Source organism: Podarcis tiliguerta, assembly GCF_965153285.1.
Source record: "Podarcis tiliguerta genome assembly, chromosome: 12".
In the NCBI taxonomy this organism is placed as follows: Eukaryota; Metazoa; Chordata; class Lepidosauria; order Squamata; family Lacertidae; genus Podarcis; species Podarcis tiliguerta.
In genome coordinates this window covers 45,135,092-45,157,663 of record NC_139545.1, presented here as the reverse complement: position 1 = coordinate 45,157,663, position 22,572 = coordinate 45,135,092, and the positions used below count along the sequence as shown (strand labels likewise).

Genomic DNA, 22,572 nt, shown 5'->3' with positions numbered 1-22,572 from the left:
GGCCCACTAGGAGTTGGATATTTGGTGTCATCTCTTGAAGACTTTTCTTTTATGCCAACAGGCCTGTGCAGTTGCCCAAAATGTCATTTGAATAACTGGAGGTATTCTCTCTCTCTCTCTCTCTCTCTCTCTCTCTCTCTCTCTCTCTCCATACACACACATCCATGTGTTCCATTAGACCGCATTAGTGGGAGATGGGAAACAGGGCTCATTCAATCAGCTTTCCTGGAAGACCAGCTCCATCAGGGACCTCCTACCTCTGAACTCTGCCAGCTGGCATTATAAGAATGGGTGCCTGACTTGGATTTTTTCCTCTTCCCTCCCTTTCCCTTGTGTGCCATGTTTTCTTAGATAGTAAGCCTTTGGGCTGGGACTGTAATTGACTGCATGTAAGCCACTCCAGGAGTCTTTATGGCAGGGGGGGAAAAAACCATGGGTACAAATGCTCTAAATAATAATCATTACACACACAGAGAGATAAGCACACACAAAATATAATATAAATATAATACAATTTATAAAACAAACATAATACTGTATATAATATATACACTTCCCATGAGTATAAATTTATGCATACCCATCATCCTCAATAATTTCTAACTTTATCATGAATAACCTCTTATCATAAAATGTTTCATTATAACCATAAGAAGAATCTTTTAGGTTTTATCTATCGCCAGATATAGAGCTATCAATTCTTATTCATCTGTTTACTGAAAGGTGTCAGATTCCCAGTTGCAAAGCCTTCTGTAAACAAGCACTATGTGATGAATCCAAAAGACAACATGCTAGGATGCCATAGGTCAGAACCCAATAGGGAAAGAAGATGAAGAACCACACTCCCTTGTTATTGGGTGCCCCATGCAACTAGGGATACACAAGGACCACACAATACCAGGACAATGTCACTTTGATATTCTCTGTCCTGATTTTCTCCTTGGCTGAAATGGTAGTTTGGATGGGCTCTTAGATGCCACGCATTACCAAAATGCGTTTTGTTTTTTAAAAATCTGTACTCAGCCACATACACATATGATACAGAACTTCCTATTGGCTCTACTATTCACCTCAATATGAAGAAGAGAAACTGCTTACTTAAATTGTCTTCGTCTTCCATATTTGCTGCACCAGGACTTAAATACTTGAAGGGCGCGATGAAAGTTGACAAAATGCTTACTTTTTCTGTAACGAGAGGAGGGGGAGGGGGAGAGTACATACGTATGAAATGTGTGTCAACCTAGTTCCAACATGCTGTGCTCTGATCCCTTGCTGCTCTTGTCCACCCCCCTTTCCCCTTTCTACCTTGACCTCCCAAACCATAGGTCACTTGCACTGTTGTCTTCACCAAATGCTACGTTTGGATGGTAAGCTCTTAAGAGGCCAGGAACTCTTCCTTTTCTGCTTAAGTATAACTGGGGGCTGTGCTCCCGCTAACATAGCTTGCCACTCGCCACTGCCATAGAACTTTCTAACCTCCCCAGCTTATGCCTTCCCTTTTGCTACCTCATGCTGTCATTGCAGCCAAGTAGGAAGAAGAATCTACCCAGCAGAAGGAGCAATGTGAGAAGGGGGCCAAAAGCAGTGGCTGGCTTGGGGATCTTCTGCCACCTTACTCAGGTTGACTTTTCATCTTAACTGGTTGCAGCAGCAGCAGCGGATTACCAGGCTAGCTAGCTGATGCTCTTGGCTGTCTTCCTCCACCCCATGCTCCTCCTCCTCCTCCTGGGCCAACTTATCATTCTAATAAATGGTGGCAGCAGAAGATCTTCAAGCTGGCCAGGGAGGAGGAAGGTGAATGCTAATGTTGCTGATTGGCCTGAGGATCTGGATTCCAGGGTCAAAGGCTCTGGGGCTGGCAGGGAGGGGAACCAGTCGAACAGGTGGTCTGCTGCAGCCTGTTCTAGCTGTTCCTCTGCAAGCAACAGACCCATCCACTACACTGTAGTTCACAGTGCCAACTGTGAACAAGCAAACTGCGGCATGACGACAGTCTTACATTTTTATTATATGTATAATTTGAAGTGCCATTGGTACTGTAAAGAATAACTGCCTGTGGCTAGACACTGTGGGACTTCTGCATTTCTCCAAGTGTAAACTTCTCTTTTGATTTTTCTTTGTTTCAGACAGGACCTTTATATATGCAGAGCTCCCCAGATGAAACCTGTTAGGATTTGCTGTTGGATCAATCAGCTCACCTCTGTGTCCCTTTATAGATTGCTTCCACCACCTTATGCCCCAATTCCTTCCTTCCACTGGGTGGATGCTAATAATCCCATTAACACAAGACCCTAGTGCAGCATACTCTGCATGTTAAGAATTACACATATTTGTACTTCAATAGAAAGTGCTTGCTTGAGACTGTAGGAGTCTTCATTCATATATTAGTTTAAGCAATGCAGTAATCCTTTTCCATGGAGAGAACAAAGCTGAAGGAAAGTCTCCCTAGCATGCAGCAAGGCGTTATGCCCATGCACCTTACAAAGTCAGCAGCTCAGTTCTGTCGTAATGCCAAGCCATGCTTGGCACTAAGAGAACAAGCCTGGAAAGAGCCTCAGGCTTTTGTCTGACTCCCTTCTTCCCCCACGTGCACCAAAATCCCTTCCTTTCTTAGCTCTGTTGAAAAAGCCATGCGATGTGGAGAGAGCGTGGCTGGGATCATGGAGTCCTGATCCCCCCTGTTGCATCGCCATTGGAGGTTGAAAGTCTGCAACAGGCTCCCTTTATGGTTTTAAACCATGGTTATCCAGGGTTCCAATTGCATGGGGTTGAGCTAGCATTTCCCTGCTCTCCCCACATGCAGTTATCACCATGTGATGGCTGTAACACTTGAATAGAGCCCATGTTTGCATCCAAGTATCATTCATAATGAAGATTAACTTCCTCTGTGGCTCTGTTCAGATGTAATGGTAGGCCATGGTTTGGCGCTATACAGCCTGGAAGGAGCCTAAAGCTCACACATTATTCCGCCCTCTGCTCATGCTCTACAACAGGCTTCCTCAACTTCGGCCCTCCAGATGTTTTGAGACTACAATTCCCATCACCCCTGACCACTGGTCCTGCTAGTTGGGATCAGGGGAGTTGTAGGCCAAAAACATATGGAGGGCCAAGGTTGAGGAAGGCTGTTCTACAATTAGTTTCCCTGCCCTGACACTTGCTGGAGGAAAACCATAGTTTTGCCATCACACTGAAGTGGTAAAACCATGTTTGTGCTTTCCCTGAAAACCAGAACTGCAAATCAGGGTATTCAAGAACAAAATAAGTGGGGACACTCTATAGCCTTACGGCACCCCCACCCCCTGACCACATTCACTGAAGTGGGAGCTGGGCCATGTCAGCTAGCCCAGCTCTCAGCTTTGCATGTGCAACAGACCCCCTATGTGATTGGGGTTACTGGCCTATGTATGTATAGAAGTCCCTTTCAGAACTTCTACTAAACTGGCAGAGGTTGGGGTGGGGAGCTAGTGAGTGGGGTCCCACTCCTAATGCCGGGGCAAGGAAATATATGCCTAGGTCTGCTTTTTGTGGGTCATTCTCTGCCCCACATTGCCCTCAACTAGGGATGGGGAAGAAATTCAACTCAGTTCGCATTCATAGGTAAACCTATGCAATTCACACTTTCCCAAAACCATATAGCATAGTAAAAACACAGTAAAACATTGAAATTTGCACGGCTCTAAATTTTACTGTGTAGTTCTCCAGCCAAGAAATGCACTTCCAGTAGTAAATTGTGCACAGAGATGCATATATTAGCAAAAAAATTGCACATAATATGTATATTAGGAGGAAATTTGCACTAAATCCTGCTGAATTTTCACGAGGAACTTTTTTTTTAAAAAAATCCACAAATTGATGTGGAAATGTGGAAAACTGAACTTAAAAGTGAAACGAGAACCAGAGAGAATGTGAGAGATTTACTTATCCCTAACCTTCCCCATTTCCACCTCCCACTGTTGTGATCTTGCGCCACTTGGATTTGTTCCTTTGACTGTCATCTAAATTGACTGAAAAGGAAGGTCAGGCCTAACAGCCAAGCAGCTAACCCCGTGCCCAGTGCCCAGTCTTTAAAAATGGAGAACGCAGTCAGAATGCTAACTGTGATAGAATCAGACATTCAGTGAAACTGAACAAAGTTGAAGAACTTTGCACCTGTGCAGCCCTCCCCCTCCCCCTTGCCCCCATCAGATTACGTGCTGGGGTATCACAACGTCCCTTAAATCCTCTCAGCCTGCTGCTTGCAACGCCTCCATCTCTACTTTTGAAACAGCCGTGAGATCGAAATGAGAAGATTAATTTTTGTCTCATGTAAAAAATGTACTCCCAGTTTAGGCAAGGCTGCGGCTAGGTCAATAAAAGACGACAAAAGTGATTGTTTAGTATTTGATCCCAACGGTTTACAAATGGAAGATTCAATGCATCTGGGAGAAGTGGGCGAATGAAAATATTTGCGGAAGATTTGTGGAGGGAGGGTTCATTTGAGCGAGGGATCTGAGGGAAGAAAAATTGCCCTGTGGACTCAGTGCAGACAAATTATGGGCTCTGTGGAGAACAACGAGAGAGAGGAGGAAAGATTAAGGCTGGAAAAAATGAGAAATGGAGAGAGCCAAAATGGACAGATCTGTCAATTCCTCATAAGGACCAGAATAAAAATATATCTTGGTTGTGTCTGTGTTCATCAAAAGTCAGGCCCCTTAATCCATTTCATACAGTAACATGTTCATGAGCCACAAAGGAGAAGCACCCATTTCCATTCACACACCATACAGTTTAACCTGACGATGGCCGTTTCCAGGCATTCTTGCTTGCAATAAAATCCAGTCTCTTAAGCAGCAGAAGAAGAAGAGTTTGGATTTGATATTCCGCCTTTCACTCCCCTTCAGGAGTCTCAAAGCGGCTAACATTCTCCTTTCCCTTCCTCCCCCACAACAAACACTCTGTGAGGTGAGTGGGGCTGAGAGACTTCAAAGAAGTGTGACTGGCCCAAGGTCACCCAGCAGCTGCATGTGGAGGAGCGGAGACGCGAACCCGGTTCCCCAGATTACGTGACTACCGTTCTTAACCACTACACCACACTGGCTCCCAAGCACGTCGCAACAAAGCTTAAACAGCCCTTTCTGCAATATTTATGCTCCTTTTTGTGCTTCATTACTGTGGCAAACAGCTTCCCATGCTCAGAAAGAGTAGCAGAAGAGCCAGTCTCTTGACCTTTCTGTTCCTGACAGTGACGTTTATCTTCTTGCTGGATAATTTCCTTCGTTTATCCCCAATTTCCTCTATTCTGCCCAAGCTCCTCCTTCCATCTACTCCTCCAGCTATGTTTGGTATTTCCTATAATTCTGGCCCCCTATACTTCTTCCTCTGTGGTTCATGTACTCATGTAACTAATTTAATTTTCCCATGTGGCGGAGAGGGAGTACAGATGATGTTTACACGTGTTGGAAAGAACAGAGATTTTGATGGGACTTCAAGGGCCATGTAGTCCAACCGGCTGCAATGCAGGAATCATAGCTAAATCACATGTGGTTGGTTGTTAGGCCTCACAGGCTAGCTTTGCCCCTGCTGCTGGTAGATCTTGACAGCCTCCAAGGCTCACATATTAGGGCTGCCTGGACATAGCAATGCTCATGCACAGAGCTCCTGCATTGGAGAGGAGGATTGTAGGGATGATGGGAGTTGTAGTCCAAAACATCTGGAAGGCAGCAGCTTAGCAATATTGTTAATTGACCCCTGATTCAAGGAAATCAATGGAAATTTCATCATTTTCTTGCCCAAATCCTCATAAATCCTCATGTGGCATGCTCTTTGTTGCATGGACGTTAATGAGGACTATTAATAATTGTGTTTTAAAACGTTTTCTGACTATGTAGCAAGGATTAGACAGATGGTCACTGGTCGCTTGCCACATCAGCATTAATGATGTTTTACTGAATTGCTTCCATTATCATCCTATTCTAATTGATTCCTCTAAGCTACTTTGCACATTGGCGGTTTTTTTTAAAAAAAGTGGGATTGTTTTAAACACGGGTATCCGGGGGGGGGGGGGGAGGGGGGGAAGACATCCTACCATTTGCAAATCTTGCAGGATTCCAGGTTACTAAAAGAGGAGCCTTATCTCTCAGCCATCCTGCTTTTCTACATATCCAAAGTGGCTAACAACCTGCTTTAAAAACCTGTCGTTCAATACACAATAGACTTACAGAATAGCAAACTCACCAATGGCACCAGTGGATCAGTTAAAAATTCGACAAGAACAATCATATGCTGCTGCAACAGATGAGTGTTGAGCACTCATCTGTAGGCAAGAATAGGAGGATCCTGCCAGAATCTCCCCAGGAAGGATATTGCACAGTTTTGGTAGCGCAACAGAAAAGGCTTTGCCAGAAACAGCTGGTGTGTGTGTGTGGGGGGGGCCTATGGTCTCAACCTCCCAACTGTAGCATCACTGCGAGGTCCAGGGATGATAACAACAACAACAGCAACAATACAGTGGACGCTCGGGTTGCGAACATGATCCGTGCGGGAAGCACGTGCACAACCCACAGTGTCTGCACCCCGCAGTGCCGCGTCTGTGCACGTGCGGGTTGTGATTTGGCGCTTCTGCACATGTGCAAAGCAGTGCTTCTGCGCATGCGCCGAAACCCGTTCCGGTACTTCCAAGTTTGGCACGGTGCGCAACCCGAAATCTGCAACCCGAAGCATCTGTAACCCGAGGTATGATTGTAATAATAATAATAATAATTTATACCCCACCCATCTGGCTGGGTTTCCCCAGCCACTCTGGGCGGCTTCCAACTAAGTATTCAAACAGAGTGGTCTGTTAAACATTAAGCGCTTAGCGCTTCCCTAAACAGGCACCAGCAAAACCTATTCAGCATTCTTGCCAGCACATCCACACAACCCAGTTCCAGGTTTATCCCTTTGGGTGTCCCTGGCTTTGTCTCTTATTCTCACTTGCAAGGCTTCTATCAGCAGTGGGACGTAGTACAGGGGACCCAAAGCCAATCTTAAGGACCGATTCTTAAAGAAGCCGGCAATCATTAATTAAAAAGGCTGGCTGATGGTGGGACCTCCGTCCTCTCCCCTTTTAACATTTCTATTGCACAAATTTCTGCACCGATTAAGTCTATAAGCCATGGCTCATCCCCCAAAGTATATTTTCTGAAAGTGCCAAAGTAAAAGGAGGATCCGTGCGTTAAAAGACTTGGGAGAAAACATGTTATTTGTTGACTGCCAATACAGCCCAAGCCAAACCACATCATATGGCGTAATCCTCACTCTCAGAGATGGAGGTATTTTATCTCTTCGTGTCCTCCGGCTCAGCGGCAGAAGGGAGGAATACACTCTTGAAACCAAATTAAATAGTTTTAGATCCAATTTTAGTTGCCCAAACCAGATTTCAGATTGATTTCTGTGGAATCTAATGGAGAGCAACACACACACACACTGCCTCACTTACTGAAAATCCATCTCACATGCTTGGGTTTTATATATATAATACACATACCCCTTATTTTGCTATTTACTGGAAGTAATAAAAACTGAATATTTCACAATGAAACATTCCTCATTCTGTAAATGGTTGTACATCTTTAAGATGGTTTAGAGTGGATTGTTATGATATGCTGAAGGACTGCTAGCAAGAGATGTCTAGTCAAACACCCATTTGCATTCATTTGTAGAAACTGCTGCTAAAACAGACTTTATGTATAAATTCAGCGGGCCACTGAGAGCTCAGTATTGCACATGATATAAAGCAGTATCGTATTTTCAAATCGGGGTAGGGAACTTATAGTCCTCCAGAGGTGGTTGAACTCTGGCTCAGAGGGCCTTTATAATAACTTGAACCTTACCAGAGAAGCCTACTTGTGTTCTAATGAATAGAATCTGTATTATATTGGCTTTGTCCTGAAAGCAGCATACACGGCTAGCTAAACACCAGATTAACAATGTAATATTGATTTTCTTTTTGTGTTCGTGCACTGAAAAGCTGACTTCCATCACAGTTTAAACAGCAGTGCAAGTAAAATATGTCACACACCTTAATGACCTTAAACACAAACTTTTCAAAATACCGAAAGTTTGGCTTGACTTTTTTTTTTTTGCGGGGGGTGGCACTAAGGGAGTTTCCTCAAAAGGAAACAGGAGACCTTCAAATGGCTGAGTGTAAGAAAGCAGGAGGTGTGAAGGTGATAGGTGGGGATGTCTTGGGACAGAAGACTGGAAAGCAAACGGGACAACACCATGGAGGGCTCTGAAGGTCAGAGGAAGCAAGGTGTAATCTTTGACACCTTCCTTTCCATGGAGGCGCAGATTGCAGCTATAACAAAGGCGGCATTTTTTCATCTCCACCAAGCTAAGCAGTTGGCTCCTTAACTCTCCCGCCCTGACCTAGCCACTGTGATCCATGCGACGGTCACCTCCAGACTTGATTATTGTAACTCGCTCTACATGGGGCTGCCCTTGAGACTGACCCAGAAACTCCAGTGGGTGCAGAATGCCGCGGCGAAACTCCTTACTGGGTCCTCGCTGCGAGATCACATTCACCCGGTGCTATACCAGCTGCACTGGCTCCCAGTGGAGTACAGGATCAGGTTTAAGGTGCTGGTTTTAACCTTTAAAGCCCTATACGGCCTAGGACCCTCGTACCTACAGGACCGCCTCTCCTGGTATGTCCCACAGAGGAACTTACGGTCTTCAAATAAAAACATCCTGAAGGTCCCAGGCCACAGAGGTTAGGCTGGCCTCAACTAGGGCCAGGGCTTTTTCGGCTGTGGCTCCGATCTGGTGGAACGCTCTGTCACAAGAGACTAGGGCCCTGCGGGACTTGGCATCTTTCCGCAGGGCCTGCAAGACAGAGCTGTTCCACCAGGCCTTTGGCCAGAGCACAGCCTGACTCCCTCATTTGGCAATCTTCATAGATCTCTAGCCCAATGGTTGCCATCAATTTGATTTGAATTAATTTTATAATGAAATGATTTTAGAATGCTGTATTATTTTATTGTTGTTAGCCACCCTGAGCCCGGCTTCAGTTGGGGAGGGCGGGATATAAATAAAATTTATTATTATTAATATTATTATTACTTGTGTTGAATCCAGAAGCAGACAGAAGGGTGGATGTTATGGCCTGGCTGTAAACTATCCATACAGATGCTGATGCCATGGCAAACATCAAGTGAAATCTGAGCCGAAGACAGGATGCAGAACCTGTGGCCCTCCAGATGTTGTTGGACTCCCAAGTCCCATCAGGCCCAGCCAACATGGCCAATAGTTGGGGTTCCCTAGAACTGGCTGCCTAAAACCAGGATGAGTCTCAAGTGAATAGCTTGAGACATCCAGTCCATTGGTCTGGGCAACAGATGGCCTACAGGCTATTGAGTCAGTCACTCCTTGCTTATGGACAATCAAATCCTCTGTGATATACAGCAGAGCTCTTATTGTACGTATGAGGCAGGGATTGTGGTTGTATTGTATGCATGTATTTCATGCACGAGGCAGGGACGGCAGTTGTTGCCACAACATTTTGGACCTGGTCACAATCTCCTCACCTGCCTCTGCCCCAGAAATCAAGGGGCTTTGATGGTCTTGGCTAGTCAAAAGTGATATCCTAAGCTCCATGTCTCTGGCGGCTGTCGTTGAGCTTCCCACTGATTTGTAGGCTGTGCAGCAAGAGCTGACTCATTGCTGTTTGTCTTTTATGTACTGCCTCTGAAAGGTACAGTAAGTGATTAGTGATTAAAGGCTCTCTGTTTAATCCTGTATCTACTACAGACTGGGGGAGGTATGACCTTCTTCTCTTGTACTTTTGCAATAATGCATATTTAACCCTAATCCTCTCCTGGCCTCTGCTTTATGCCATGAGTTGATCTTTTGCTGCTCATTCTGCTTCTGGATTCTCTTAAAAGGGCAAAATGTTAAATGGCTTTGCTGGTGCATTCTTAAAAAGAGGTGATTGCGGTGGCATGCTAATCTATTTAAGAGGGGCGAGGGCAGGCTAACAATGGCTTGACTTTAGCTGTTAATACTAGAAATGGGCATGTGGGGAAACTGGCCCTCAAGGAGCAGGAGTGATATGGAACGGGAGACCCTTGGACTGAATTCAATCTTGCTTCTGTATGGATAGCCAGTTCACAGGATCTGAGGGGTGTCAGGTGGGGATTTAGCTCATGTCAAACTACATAAGAACTGGCTATGTCCATCAAGCACATCTCCTTGCACTGATAAGCCAGAGCAGGTCAGGTGATATTCCTGGACATCCACAAAGTTTTGCTTGCTGATCTCAGTGCAGGATTACCCTACCATGAGCTGGAGTGAGCTTCTCAGGAGCATATCAGGAGAGGTGGCAGATCACGGTTACCTTCTGCTTGCCACCCACAGGCCCACTGCCCTATCAACCAGGGCTGGCCCAAGACATTTTGGCCTCTGAGGTGAACCACAAAATGGCTCCTCATCCTGGCCAGGGAAGAAGAGGTGAGTGAAGACCTACATCAGGAATAAGGGGGAAATAAAGCTCTAAACTGGGAAGGGGGGGGAGTGCAGTGTCAGCAACAGTGGGCAGATCTGTTGACCCTGTGAATCCTGCCACCTGAGGCGCTTGCCTCACCTTGCCACATGGGTGGGCCATTGTTTAAGCCAGGCATAGGCAAACTCCGGCCCTCCAGATGTTTGGGACTACAATTCACATCATCCCTGACCACTGGTCCTGTTAGCTAGGGATGATGGGAGTTGTAGTCCCAAACATCTGGAGGGCCGGAGTTTGCCTGTGCCTGGTTTAAGCCACCCCATCCTACTTATGCAAAAGGGTGTGCCTGGTAGCTGAGGCTGTGGAGCAGCAAAGAGAGTGAGAAAAGTTCAGTTTACCACAGCAAAGCACCCTTGGCACTCCATCACCCGAGGTTCTCCAAGTCCATCTGTGCCCCCAGCACCTCACTCTGAGGAAGGATCCACCGCCATGATGTAGGATCCCTCCTCCGTGTGAGGCACCATGCAGAGAGACAACCCTGGAAAGTGCCTCTGTTGACACTGCCTTGACAACCTTCTTGGGAAAAGTTGAGATGGTTGCACTGCTGGGGCTGTTGGGGAAGGGGGAGGAACAGACAGTGGCCATCACCATGGCTTGGGGCTGTTAGAAGGGAGACGTGGCTGTGGAGGGAACCAGGCATCTCTCAGCTGCATGGAAGCCAAAGGTGGCCCACAACTGCATAGAAAGACTTCTGTATGAGCTAGTTATTTGCACTGGGACCACTGTATAGACTTCTCTTTTTTCTTTATAGGATCAGGGACCCAACACCCTGCTTAGAGTGCTGTAGTAGCCACCATCTGGCCATCCACCTTGGTGGTGCTGCAGCAAGCCATCCTCCTTCACCAAGCCACCAAAGGGGCAGGGCAGACCTTTAAGGGACATGGGTCCAGCTGCTACAGTCCATGGCTCAAGACTGCTATGCCCAACCCAAGGTTAGTTAGGGTGGAAGTGAAGACAGCGACGGGGGAGAGGAGAGGCATGCCCTCAACTTCTGAACCCCTGCCGAGGAAGCCCTAGCCTTAGTCCTGTGTTGCAGGTATTTTCTTTCTCTCATTCGTTCAGATGGCTGAAGATTTGTGGCACTCAGCACACCCTGGGAAGAAGGTTGGCGCTGAGGGGGAGGAACAACACATGACATGCGACTCCCATCAGTGATAATAATGGGGGTTGTGCATCTCGGTCCTTTTCCATTGTGCTGTCAACATCCCCCTTGAATGTTAACACAGTCCAATCACTTTCTGGAGATGAGTTTTAGCTTATTTTCTGAGCTGCTGGCACTTATGCTGCTTTCTAAACTTTTTTTTTTTTTTTAACAGCTCTTCTCTGAAACACTGTCTGTCAGAGTTAGCCATTGCAAGGCTGGCAACGCTTTGCGGTTGATTTGGGATGGGTGTAAATAAGCAACGAGAACCGGATGGCTTGCTTGTGGGCAGTTTTATAAAGAAACCTCACACCATGCAGTAAAACATAATAATAAAAAAGCAACGCTTTTGAAAGATGGGGAAATCAGGCTAATCTGATGCTGCTAGCAGCCTCTGGTGATAGATTGAAGTAGACTTATTGCAACCAGAGAGAACTTGGGATTCCTTTTTTAATTCCCCCCATCTTTCCATTGGAAAGGACAAGCACACACACACACACACACACACACACACACAAGGAGGATGCAAAAGTTAGGCGCACAAAAGGAGAAATGATGTTGCTACGTAAAGGAGCTATCCTGTTGCTGAAACTCAAGTGCTGCGGGAATCTCTGTGGTCCAAAGATCATAGAGATGATCTGCATGAGAAGGACAAGTCAGCTTTGCTGTGCTTCCTGCTGTCCATGGATAAGGACCAAAGAAGAGCCCTGCTGGATCAAAACAAAGCTCCATCCCATCCTCTTCCCCTCATTGGCCAACCAAGTGCCCATCAGATGTCCACAAGCAGGACTTTAAGGCAATAGCCCTCTCCTGCTGTAGCTCCAGGAAGCTAGAACTCAAAAGCATAGAGCTGGATTGCAGAGTAGACTCACTGACATTAATGGACATGACTAAAAGTGCATCAAGACATGGGGAATACTGTGTGTTAGTTTTCCTGGTTAAAATGTCAGTGTTTTTGTTGTGTTTTCTAATGTTCCATTCTCACTCCTGTTGGCCATGGAACTATGGCTTTTGGACCGATATGCCAGCACAGCACACAAAATTTTGTTAACACCAGTGGACATGGTGTGACACAATAATGAACATCATTGAACAACACTGCTAGTCCCTCACCCATTCCACACATGCCTGTTTATGTTCACCCATGATTTCTCCACAGAAACAGTGGGAAAGCTACCTCAAATTTTGCCACTTTGCTCCCATGATTTTCCCTGTTAAGAAGGCTGCAAATTGATTTTTTCCTCAAATCAAATAACATGGAAATGAGTGCTAAACACACACATAATTCTGTTAACTTTATGGAAGTGGCTTTTACTGCGTGTGAAAGTCGAATATAATGTGGAAATTAACAATTAGGGAGACATCAGGGAAACTGAATAAACTGCTGAGTGACTGCAACAACCTAACTTGATCTACTCTGCGTAGAATTGAGCTGGAAGCAAGCAGGACTCTTTCTGAGTGGTCATGCCTAGAAAAACTTGACTTCTTTTCTATCAGTTGGTGGTGCTTCCAGACAAGGGTTTATTCTGGCACCATTGGCCTTAAACTGCCAGCCCAAATCCCCATACCCTCAATTTAATCTGGATTTTTGCTTCCCACAGAAAACCAGGCGAGGGTTTGTTTGTTTTCAAAGCTGTTGACAATGTTTATGATATCTGAAGGGCCCATTTGTAATATTAAGCCCCCATCTGGAAAGAGACTAATCCTCCTTAAAGCAGTCAGTGGCCACCCCCACATTTTGGGGGTGTGAATTGCAGACATTAATTACATGAAGAAATACTCCTTTTTTCTTTTCTTTTTGGTCTGTTTGGAATCTCCTGCCAATCAGCATCACTGTAGGACCCTGACTTCTATTATTATTTAAATTTCTATTCCACCCCCCCTCCTTCTCCTAAAGGAGCCAAGGATTGCAAACACACAAGAGATAAAAACAATTACAACATCTAAAACCAATTCTGATATAATGGGAGGGAGCTCTGACCCCATTGAACTGCTCAGATCCTAGCAGGTGCATGCTGGGCAGACAGGCCAAGGGAGAGGGGAAATGGAAGAAACAGCATCTAGTTCTGCATACACACTATCTATTTAAAGCACATTTGAAACACATGGCTCCCCCCATAAAGAATCCCAAGAGCGGCAGTTTGTTAAGGGTTTTGGGAACTGCAGTTTGGTGAGGGGGTGCACTACAGCCCCCAAAACTCTTGCAAGGTGCATGTGTGTTTCAAAATGTAAAAGGTAAAGGACCCCATGATGGTTAAGTCCAGTCAAAGACGACTATGGGCTTGCGGCACTCATCTCGCTTTCAGGCTGAGGGAGCCAGTGTTTGTCCACAGACAGCTTTCTGGGTCATGTGGCTAGCATGACTATACTGCTTCTGGTGCAATGGAACACTGTGATGGAAGCCAGAGTGCACGGAAATGCCGTTTACCTTCCTATTTATCTACTTGCACTTTGATGTGCTTTCGAACTGCTAGGTTGGCAGGAGCTGGGACAGAGCAATGGGAGCTCACCCCATTGCGGGGATTCGAACCACCAACCTTCTGATCAGCAAGCCCAAGGGGCTCAGTGGTTTAGACCACAGCGCCACCTGTGCTTTAAGTGTATGGTGTGAACACAGCCAAGGAGAACAGGAGACTGCAAATGTCATGTGGGGATTGTGGGGCTTAAGAAATGATGGTTGCGACCCAAGAAGTTGAGAGGAAAGAGGTAAAGTGGAACAGACCAGTTGGAGTCCTGTCTGAGAGGAGAAGGAAATGTGGGGAATTGGACAGGCATGGAGAAAAATGGCATGCTGGGGGCAGTAAGCTCAATGGTGGAGCATCTGCCTTGCACAAAGAAGGTCTCTGGTTCAATCCCAGGGATCCCCTGCCTGAAACCCTGGAGATCCTTTGCCCATCATGTGGACAGTAGTGAGCTAAATGGACCACCAAGACAGCTTCCTATGTTCCTATGAAGCCACAGGCTGCAGAGGGGAGGAACTTCCCCTCCCCAAAGCCTCCGTCACAGAAGGAAAAGCCGCTGAAAATTGCGCTTGTAAATTACAGACAAATGCCTGAAAAGGACGATCTGCAATCCAGGAAGGATTAAACAGTTGTTGGAGGGGAGGGAGGAGGCAACTTGCTCTTGGCTTCCCTGATGAAATGCCCATAAAGCCCAATTAGCTTTATAACTTTGCATTAAATTAAATATGTTATTTTACACATGCACTTACAAAAGAGTCCTAAGTATCCAATAACAGTTTCCTTTATTCCCTTGTTAGCAGCTGACACTTTGGCGGTGCTCAGGCGCGCACCAAGTTGATTTAGGGCATTGATTTTCAGCTGGCACACATCCCTTCATCCTCAGACAGAACTGATTAGCTTAGCAGGAAAACAGCACTTACTTTGTATTGTCTTTTGGATTTTGCTCGTCTCCCTTTGGAGGGTGCCTGCAACGGCAGCTGGCGAGAAGAGACCTCCTGATTAAGCAGCCTATTTTCTTTCTAACAGGGGGTGCATACAACCAGAAACCAGCCCTCAGTGAATGGAAAATCAATCAAACACAGTCTCTTCAAGTGCTTCATCTCACAGTGTATCCAAGGACCTCATTGTTGTAATTGCAAGCTACAGTACTCCAGGCACCACCCTTGAGTGGTCAGGTTCCAGCCTAAAGATGGTTCTTGTACCCTTTTCATTATTTTGGGAGGTGGACATACCCACCCTGGATTCACCCTCTTTAGCAAAGTCCCATCCAAGGTCTTGCTATCATTCCCAGTGTGGTTTAGTGGTTAAGAGCAGTGGACTCGTAATCTGGTGAACCACGTTCGCTTCCCTGCTCCTCCACATGCAGCTGCTGGGTCACCTTGGGCTAGTCACACTTCTCTGAAGTCTCTCAGCCTCACTCACCTCAAAGAGTGTTTGTTGTGGGGGAGGAAGGGAAAGGAGAATGTTAGTCGCTTTGAGACTCCTTCGGGTTGTGATAAAGCGGGTTATCAAATCCAAACTCCTCCTCCTCCTCCTCCTCCTCCTCCTCCTCTTCTTCTGCCTTTCCTCTCTGCTGATGGCCCCTATACTTGGTGAACTGGGCTTGACTTCCTATGCCTCTGCCAGGCTACCCACATTTGCTCAGTTCTCAGATATTCACTACTACAGCCGATCAGCATTTACAGGAAACCCACTGGGACTGGCTACACTACATAGTTCCCTACTTCCTTACAGGAAGCCCATTGGGATATTCACTTGCAGCAAAGTGGGGCTACCCATAAGCACCAGCTGAATTGATGCTGGTGGTGCAAAGGACTTGCCTCTGCAAGCTGTGCCCCACCCATATGACCTGCAGGGGATGAGGCAGCAGAGCATCAAGTATGCTGGCCAAATTCGGTTTACCACCCCTGATGTTACAGCACATATGCAGTGCATCAGCACATCATGGAGAGTCAAAAAAATGCAGGCAGTTGTGTTGCTCTGTAAATACACCCCCCCTGCTAAAGCGGCAGTGCACAGCATAATACCCAGTTCATTGGGATCAAAGCAAGAGCAGCTGGCAGTCATAGAATAGACGTTTATACTGTAGAATAAAATCAACTTGCAAAGCACATTGAGCTTTCACAAGAGATCTTCAGTCAACTGAAATGCAAACTCTAACTCCCATTAATTTAGGAATGTTAATTTAGCAATTTGTGAATTATTGTCCAAGTGTATACAAAGGACATTAACCGTATTTTTTTCCATTCTGTTATACAGTGGTACCTCGGGTTAAGAACTTAATTCGTTCTGGAGGTCCATTCTTAGCCTGAAACTGTTCTTAACCTGAGGTACCACTTTAGCTAATGGGGCCTCCCACTGCCACTGCGCCATCACCACTATTTCTGGGTTAGCGGAGTCTGTAACCTGAAGCATCTGTAACCCGAGGTACCACTGTATCTTATTTCAGTAATTAAATAGAAATATTTCAACAAAAGAAGAAAGGAAGAAAAGCTAATCTGGTAAAGAAGTCTTACCATGTAAAGTGCTAGCATGATGTAGCAACCTCATCAAAGAAAAGGGGGGAAAGTATGCAGTCTATGCTTGATTATTAGCTGTATTCCCCAAATTTCCTTGGGCTCATCTCAAACTATTGGAAAACACAACAGTCTCCTTTCAACCTCAGTCACTTGCCCAAGTGCAAGGAGGGTCTGTCAAATACCTTAGCAATAAAGCAGATGATGTCATACCTGCTGCTTAAAAAACAGCATCCACCACCTGGAGCAATATTCCCCTATATTCCCTTTCTTGCTATACCATAGCTGCTGCTACCTGCAAGTCAGGGTCAGGACAAAGCAATGTTTTCAGAAGCATCAGATTTTGGTTCAGTCCATCTCTCAGTGCCATATTTACTTTGCATCATACATAAACATTCATGATTATAGTCCACAAAATGCTTAATGGATAATTCCGGGCATATAAATGACGAGAGCTTCTGCTCAACGCCGTAGCTGTAACCGTGTTAATTAATGATACCAACAACATTGCAATGCATTCCTTATCCACGAGCTTCTGGGAATGCAAAAGAAGCAATAAACCTATTGTGTCGTCCATTTAACCTACTTCTTTTTCTTTATGGGTTGCTTCCCCACCTCTTTGCCAAGGGGCAACAGGCAAAAAGATCCCTCTGGCACAATCAACGCCCCAACTGCTTCCAAATGATGTTTTCAGTCTTCCATGCTGCTACCAATAACAGACTGGTGCTAATCCACTTAAGTACTGATCATTATTGTAATTATACAGTTAGTGATCCTATTCACTAAGGCATGGCTAAGCTTCCAAGTACATTGATTAAAATATGTGAGATTCTTATACATGGCAAAAGCTAGAGGCTGCATTAGTGCCAAGAAGCTTGTCTTCTGCCAGAATGAAAGAAAACAGGTGCTCTAGCCAAAACCTGGAAAACTACCTGCATTCTCTCTCACAGACACTCACACACAGTGTAAGCAATGCACTGGGTTATTTTGCATTCATTTAAAATAGTTGCATGTCACCTTTCTATTACAAGGATATCCAAAGCGACTTGTAATAAAAGTTATCCTATTAACTATAAAAAGCACAGAAGTAAAACCAACAAAGCAAAAGCCATCAAAGTTATCAGAACATTTATTCCTTGCCCTGTAAATCAGAAAAAAACTGGAGAACTACAGAATACCCAATGGTAAAAAGGAAAAGGATCTGTAGATGGTTAAGTTCAGTCAAAGGCAACTATGGGGTGCGGCGCTCATCTTACTTTCAGGCCAAGGGAGCCAGCGTTTGTCCACAGACAGCTTTCCAGGTCATGTGGCCAGCAGGACTATACTGCTTCGTGACGGAAACCAGAGCGCACGGAAATGCCGTTTACCTTCCCACCGCAGCGGTACCTATTTATCTACTTGTGCTGGTGTGCTTTTGAACTGCTAGGCTGTCAGGAGCTGGGACTGAGCAACGGGAGCTCACCCCATCATGGGGATTTGAACCGCCAACCTTCTGATTGGCAAGCCCAAGAGGCTTAGTGGTTTAGACCACAGCACCACCCACATCCCATAGAATACCCATTACGAAGGTCTCAATCTGCTATCGAAAAGGTTGCTGCCTCATGCATGAATCTGCTCCCATGGAGAGGCCCACTTAAAAGAGGATTAGAGAAATGTAGGAAAGACATTTGTCTCATGGCCACTAGCCACGATGGCAAAGTCTGAGGTGTTATGTCTCTGAATACCAGCTGCTGAGCATTGCCAGTGGGCAGAGTGATGTGTTGCACTCATGTCCAGCTTGCAGGCTTCCCACCGGCATCTGGTTGGCCTCTATGAGAACAGGATACTGGACAAGACACTGGCCTGATCCTGTGGGCTCGCCTTTGTACTTATGTTCTTGATATGCTAATTCACGACATGCTGGAAACTCGTAGGGAGTATTTAATAAGCCACTCAAAAACCAGCGTTCTGAAGGTGTGCCGTCCAAAATCCAGTCCCTTCATTCTATGCAATGTGTGGAACTGCTCTTAAGACCTTTGAAAACGCTCCCCCTTTCATTTCAGTTGGACTTGTACAGTGAGTTGTGCCCCACGGGCCTGTCCAAAAAACTAATTCAAATAAGGTGCTCAGTTAATTGCACCAAACGGTGGATTGATTATAATGCAAAGGATAAATTCGAGCACTTTTTTTTGAGAGTGAAGGAAGGTCATTTCACAAACTCCCCTTTAGGGGACTTTGTTGACGGAAGCTTTCCTCCAATAGTTTAATCTGAATGATACAATCTATAACCCTTTGTGTAGATTTGTCCTTCCAACGCATGCCATTGTCGTCTGTTAGATCTGGCAGGCTGGCTCTGCTGATAAAAGGGAGACAGAAGGGATGGCTGCTAAGAGATGGCTTTGGTTAGAAAGCACCCAATACAGATCAGGGTTACCAAAAGTCTGGGTTGCAGCTCAGCCCTGCAGAAATAGGTCCTCTGAGTCTGCTTGCGCTTCTGTTATGAATGCTACAAGGCAAAAGCAGGTGCAGTGTTGCTGGTACAAAGCAGACAGGCTGTTGTACAAAGCTTCCGGTCTACCCCTGTCAGAGGTTACCTATCCTTTCAAGTCTCTCCACTCCTAGTGAGACCCAGCAGGAATACATACATAGCTCAGTTGAGCAGGTTGGATCTAGAACTGGAGCTGTCCAATGTGCTGCAACTCTGGGCTGCTCTCTTGCTCTGCTGACTATATTGTCCTTATATATTTATAAGGGACACGGGTGGTGCTGTGGTCTAAATCACTAAGCCTCGGGCTTGCCAATCGGAAGGTCGGCAGTTCAAATCTCCACGACTGGGTGAGCTCCCGTTGCTCTGTCCAAGCTTCTGCCAACCTTGCAGACTGAAAGCATGTCAGTGCAAGCAGATAAATAGGTATTGCTGCAGTGGGAAGGAAAATGGTGTTTCTGTGCGCTCTGGTATTCATCACAGTCTCCCGTTGTGCCAGAAGCGGTTTGGTCATGCTAGCCACATGACCTGGAAAGCTGTCTGTGGACAAACGTCGGCTCCCTCGGCCTGAAGCGAGATGAGCTCTGCACCCCATAGTTGCCTTTGACCAGACTAAACTGTCCAGGGGTCCTTTACCTTTTACCTTTACCTTTATATATTTATTTATAGAAAATACTTGCATGCTGGAGTATCATTGAAAAAATTTAAATGGCTTACAATCTATCTATCTATCTATCTATCTATCTATCTATCTATCTATCTATTCACACACACAATAAAAACTACTAAAAAAATTGGGGGGGGGGGGGCGGCGGAAAGTCCTAACCAAGGGCAGGAAATTAGTCAGACGAACACTCTCGATTATTAAGAATGGCGGTTCTAGAAAACATTTTGTTCCCCACATTTTTGGCACAGAAATAAAAATACGTGAATATTTGATGCAGCTGTTTTATTTAGGCTGAGCCCTGAATGTATGCAGCACTTAAGAGAGTAATGTAAGCAACAAAGGCTGGTCCCTCCACTGTGGTGCTTGTGGCATGGTCCACCGACACATGAGTAGCCTGTATATAAGGTGTGAAACGACTGGATGACAACCTGAGAGACACATGGCCTCTCCTTCTGAATAATGGCTGGTGTGGTGCGTGTGTCGCCAGAAGTGGGAGCTCAACAGCTCAGCTTAGCTCTGCAGGGGTCTCCTGACATTCACACTGCTGCCTGCATGGAAGAAGATGAATCACACCAAAAATTATTCTTCTTCTGCCTCTGATCGTGTATTACTTTTCGCTAATTGATTTTATTAACAGCAACTAGAATTTACTACTTATTACATTCTGTTGATGGATCTCACTTCCCACTGAATTGGGACGAAGATGGGATAACTAACAGGATAACTAACAGTGGATTGGGCAGAATGAAATGCAGGCAAATGTGTTTGAGCAATAGAATCACATGCCAGCAGAATCCTATGCATCGCCATTCAGGAGTAAGCCTGTTTGAGTTCAATGACTTTTGGACTATGTGGGTCCCACAAGGGAGCTGTCCAAGGTGCTGAAACTCTGTCTCCTATGCTATTTAACATCTATATGAAACTGGAGCTGTCATGACTATTTTACTTTCTTAGAGCATAAGCAAATGCAAAGTGTATATATTTCTGATAGTTACTCCATGATAATAATGCTTAGGAACCCAGAGAAATATGAAATATTTCATGGGAATCTGGATTTCCCCCTCTCCCCCCCTCTCCCCATATTTTCATGCAGACAGATTTTCACGCATGAATTTCCAGCATGCTTCCGATAAATGGTGTTTACTGACTAGACCTGTGAAGTTTCATTTTCGCAAGTGTGGCAGACGTTTACGGTCATTTTCCTACCGTGCAAACAATTATTTAATCTGCAATTATTAATTTTGAGTCTCACCAGTTAACAGCTCTCCATTCGGAACACTGCGAACAAGGCTTAATGGATGCAAGTTAAGGACCCTCTCAATACTTTCCAAAATAAAAGACCTATTTAGTGGTACTGCATTCACACACATTCACCGAAGGGCAGTATAATGCACCAAGACTGATATATATGTTTGTATGATCTATTTGTTTGAAATATTCTAAGGAAGGGGAACCTGTGACCCTTCAGACGTTGAATGAATGTTGAAAGAAGGAAAGCCAGGCTATGGTCCACCCTCTTGTCACCTCCTGACACAATCCATCACTCAGCCTAAGGGAACTCTCTTATTCTACATTTTGGACATCTTGTTTGTTTTAGTCTTTTAAAACCAAAGAACACCTTGTCAGGTGTCGTTGTCAAGTGTTCTTTCAGGTATCAGAGTCCTAAGCTCTTTAGGTCTTTAAAGGTAAGCACCAGCACTTTGGATTGTGCTTTGAAATGGAATAGAAGCTAGTGAAATCCCATCAATACTTGTGAGATATGTTCTCACAATTTGTCCTAGTCAGCAGCCTTGTCAGTGTATTTTGAACCAACTGAAGCTTCTACACAGTCTTCAAAGGCAACCCCATGGGCAATGCATGGCAGCAGTCAATCTTGGATATTACCAGATGATGGACACTGAAGATAGTGTGGCCACAAAATTCCTGTTTATTTAACTGTGTGTCCTTTTAAAATACTTTTTTGTGCTTCTAGGGGATTTTAATTAAAAGTTTGAGTCCATACTCAAGATGCACGGGGACCTATTAATTCGGGTGTTTAATATTGGTTTGTAGGCACAGTAACCTTTATTAGCTCTAATTATGTTCCAAAATAGATCTTGTTATCTGACAGAATGAATTATTTTGTTCAACGTTACTGCTTGGGTAACCTATTGAAATCCACATTGTTTCCCCTTTTTCATCACACGCTTCTAAATGTTAAACACTAACAAGCAGTTAGTTAAGCATTGCACTGGAGACTGTCATTATGTCTTACGACTCTGAACACATGCACATTTAAAAAAATAAATCTTAGATTAAAGATGAATCAAAGCATTTCATCTCCAACTTCAGGACTGGAGGTGCTTCTCCCCGCAGACTGAGAGAAACTGCCTGTGTAAAAACCCAACACAAATGGCTTTTAAAAAATTAATAATTCACCCAATCTATGAGTTCAGCACAGCCTGGCTGGAGCAGATAAGTAAAATAAATACAGTAAAGTCAATTTTTAATAATCTCCGGCATGAAATTTAAGCACAAGAGAAAACATTTAACAATCAAGTTAGAGGCTTTTTTGTAAACGATCAAATGAGAATTTAAAAGCCCCTTACCTACCAGTGGAAAAGGCTCCCATTTATCCTTTAGCACACATTGCATCTTTTCCCTGTGTTTTCTCTGCCAAAGTGGTTTTCAAAACTCCTAATATGCAGCCGTTCCCAACAGCAGCTCTTCCCATCTATTCACTGAGGCCAAACGGTGTCAGAACAGCAAAGACATTCGAGGAAGGGGCTTTTTCGCAACCCTCCCTGCAGCCGCTAATTAGTTC

At 45.1% G+C, this 22,572-nt stretch overlaps 1 protein-coding gene across 8 annotated transcripts in view; it reads right to left on the bottom strand.

The window, feature by feature from the left end:
- Positions 1-22,572, bottom strand: part of ADARB2 (adenosine deaminase RNA specific B2 (inactive)) — a 358,751-nt gene that overhangs the window by 120,403 nt on the left and 215,776 nt on the right. For 6 of the 8 annotated variants that reach the window (XM_083406282.1, XM_083406283.1, XM_083406285.1 and 3 more), the window contains one exon: positions 1,099-1,185. The exons of the other annotated variants lie outside the window; for them this stretch is intronic. In XM_083406282.1, coding sequence (XP_083262408.1) covers positions 1,099-1,185 — 87 coding nt within the window. The remainder of the gene's footprint in view (positions 1-1,098; positions 1,186-22,572) is intronic. 8 annotated transcript variants of the gene reach the window in all.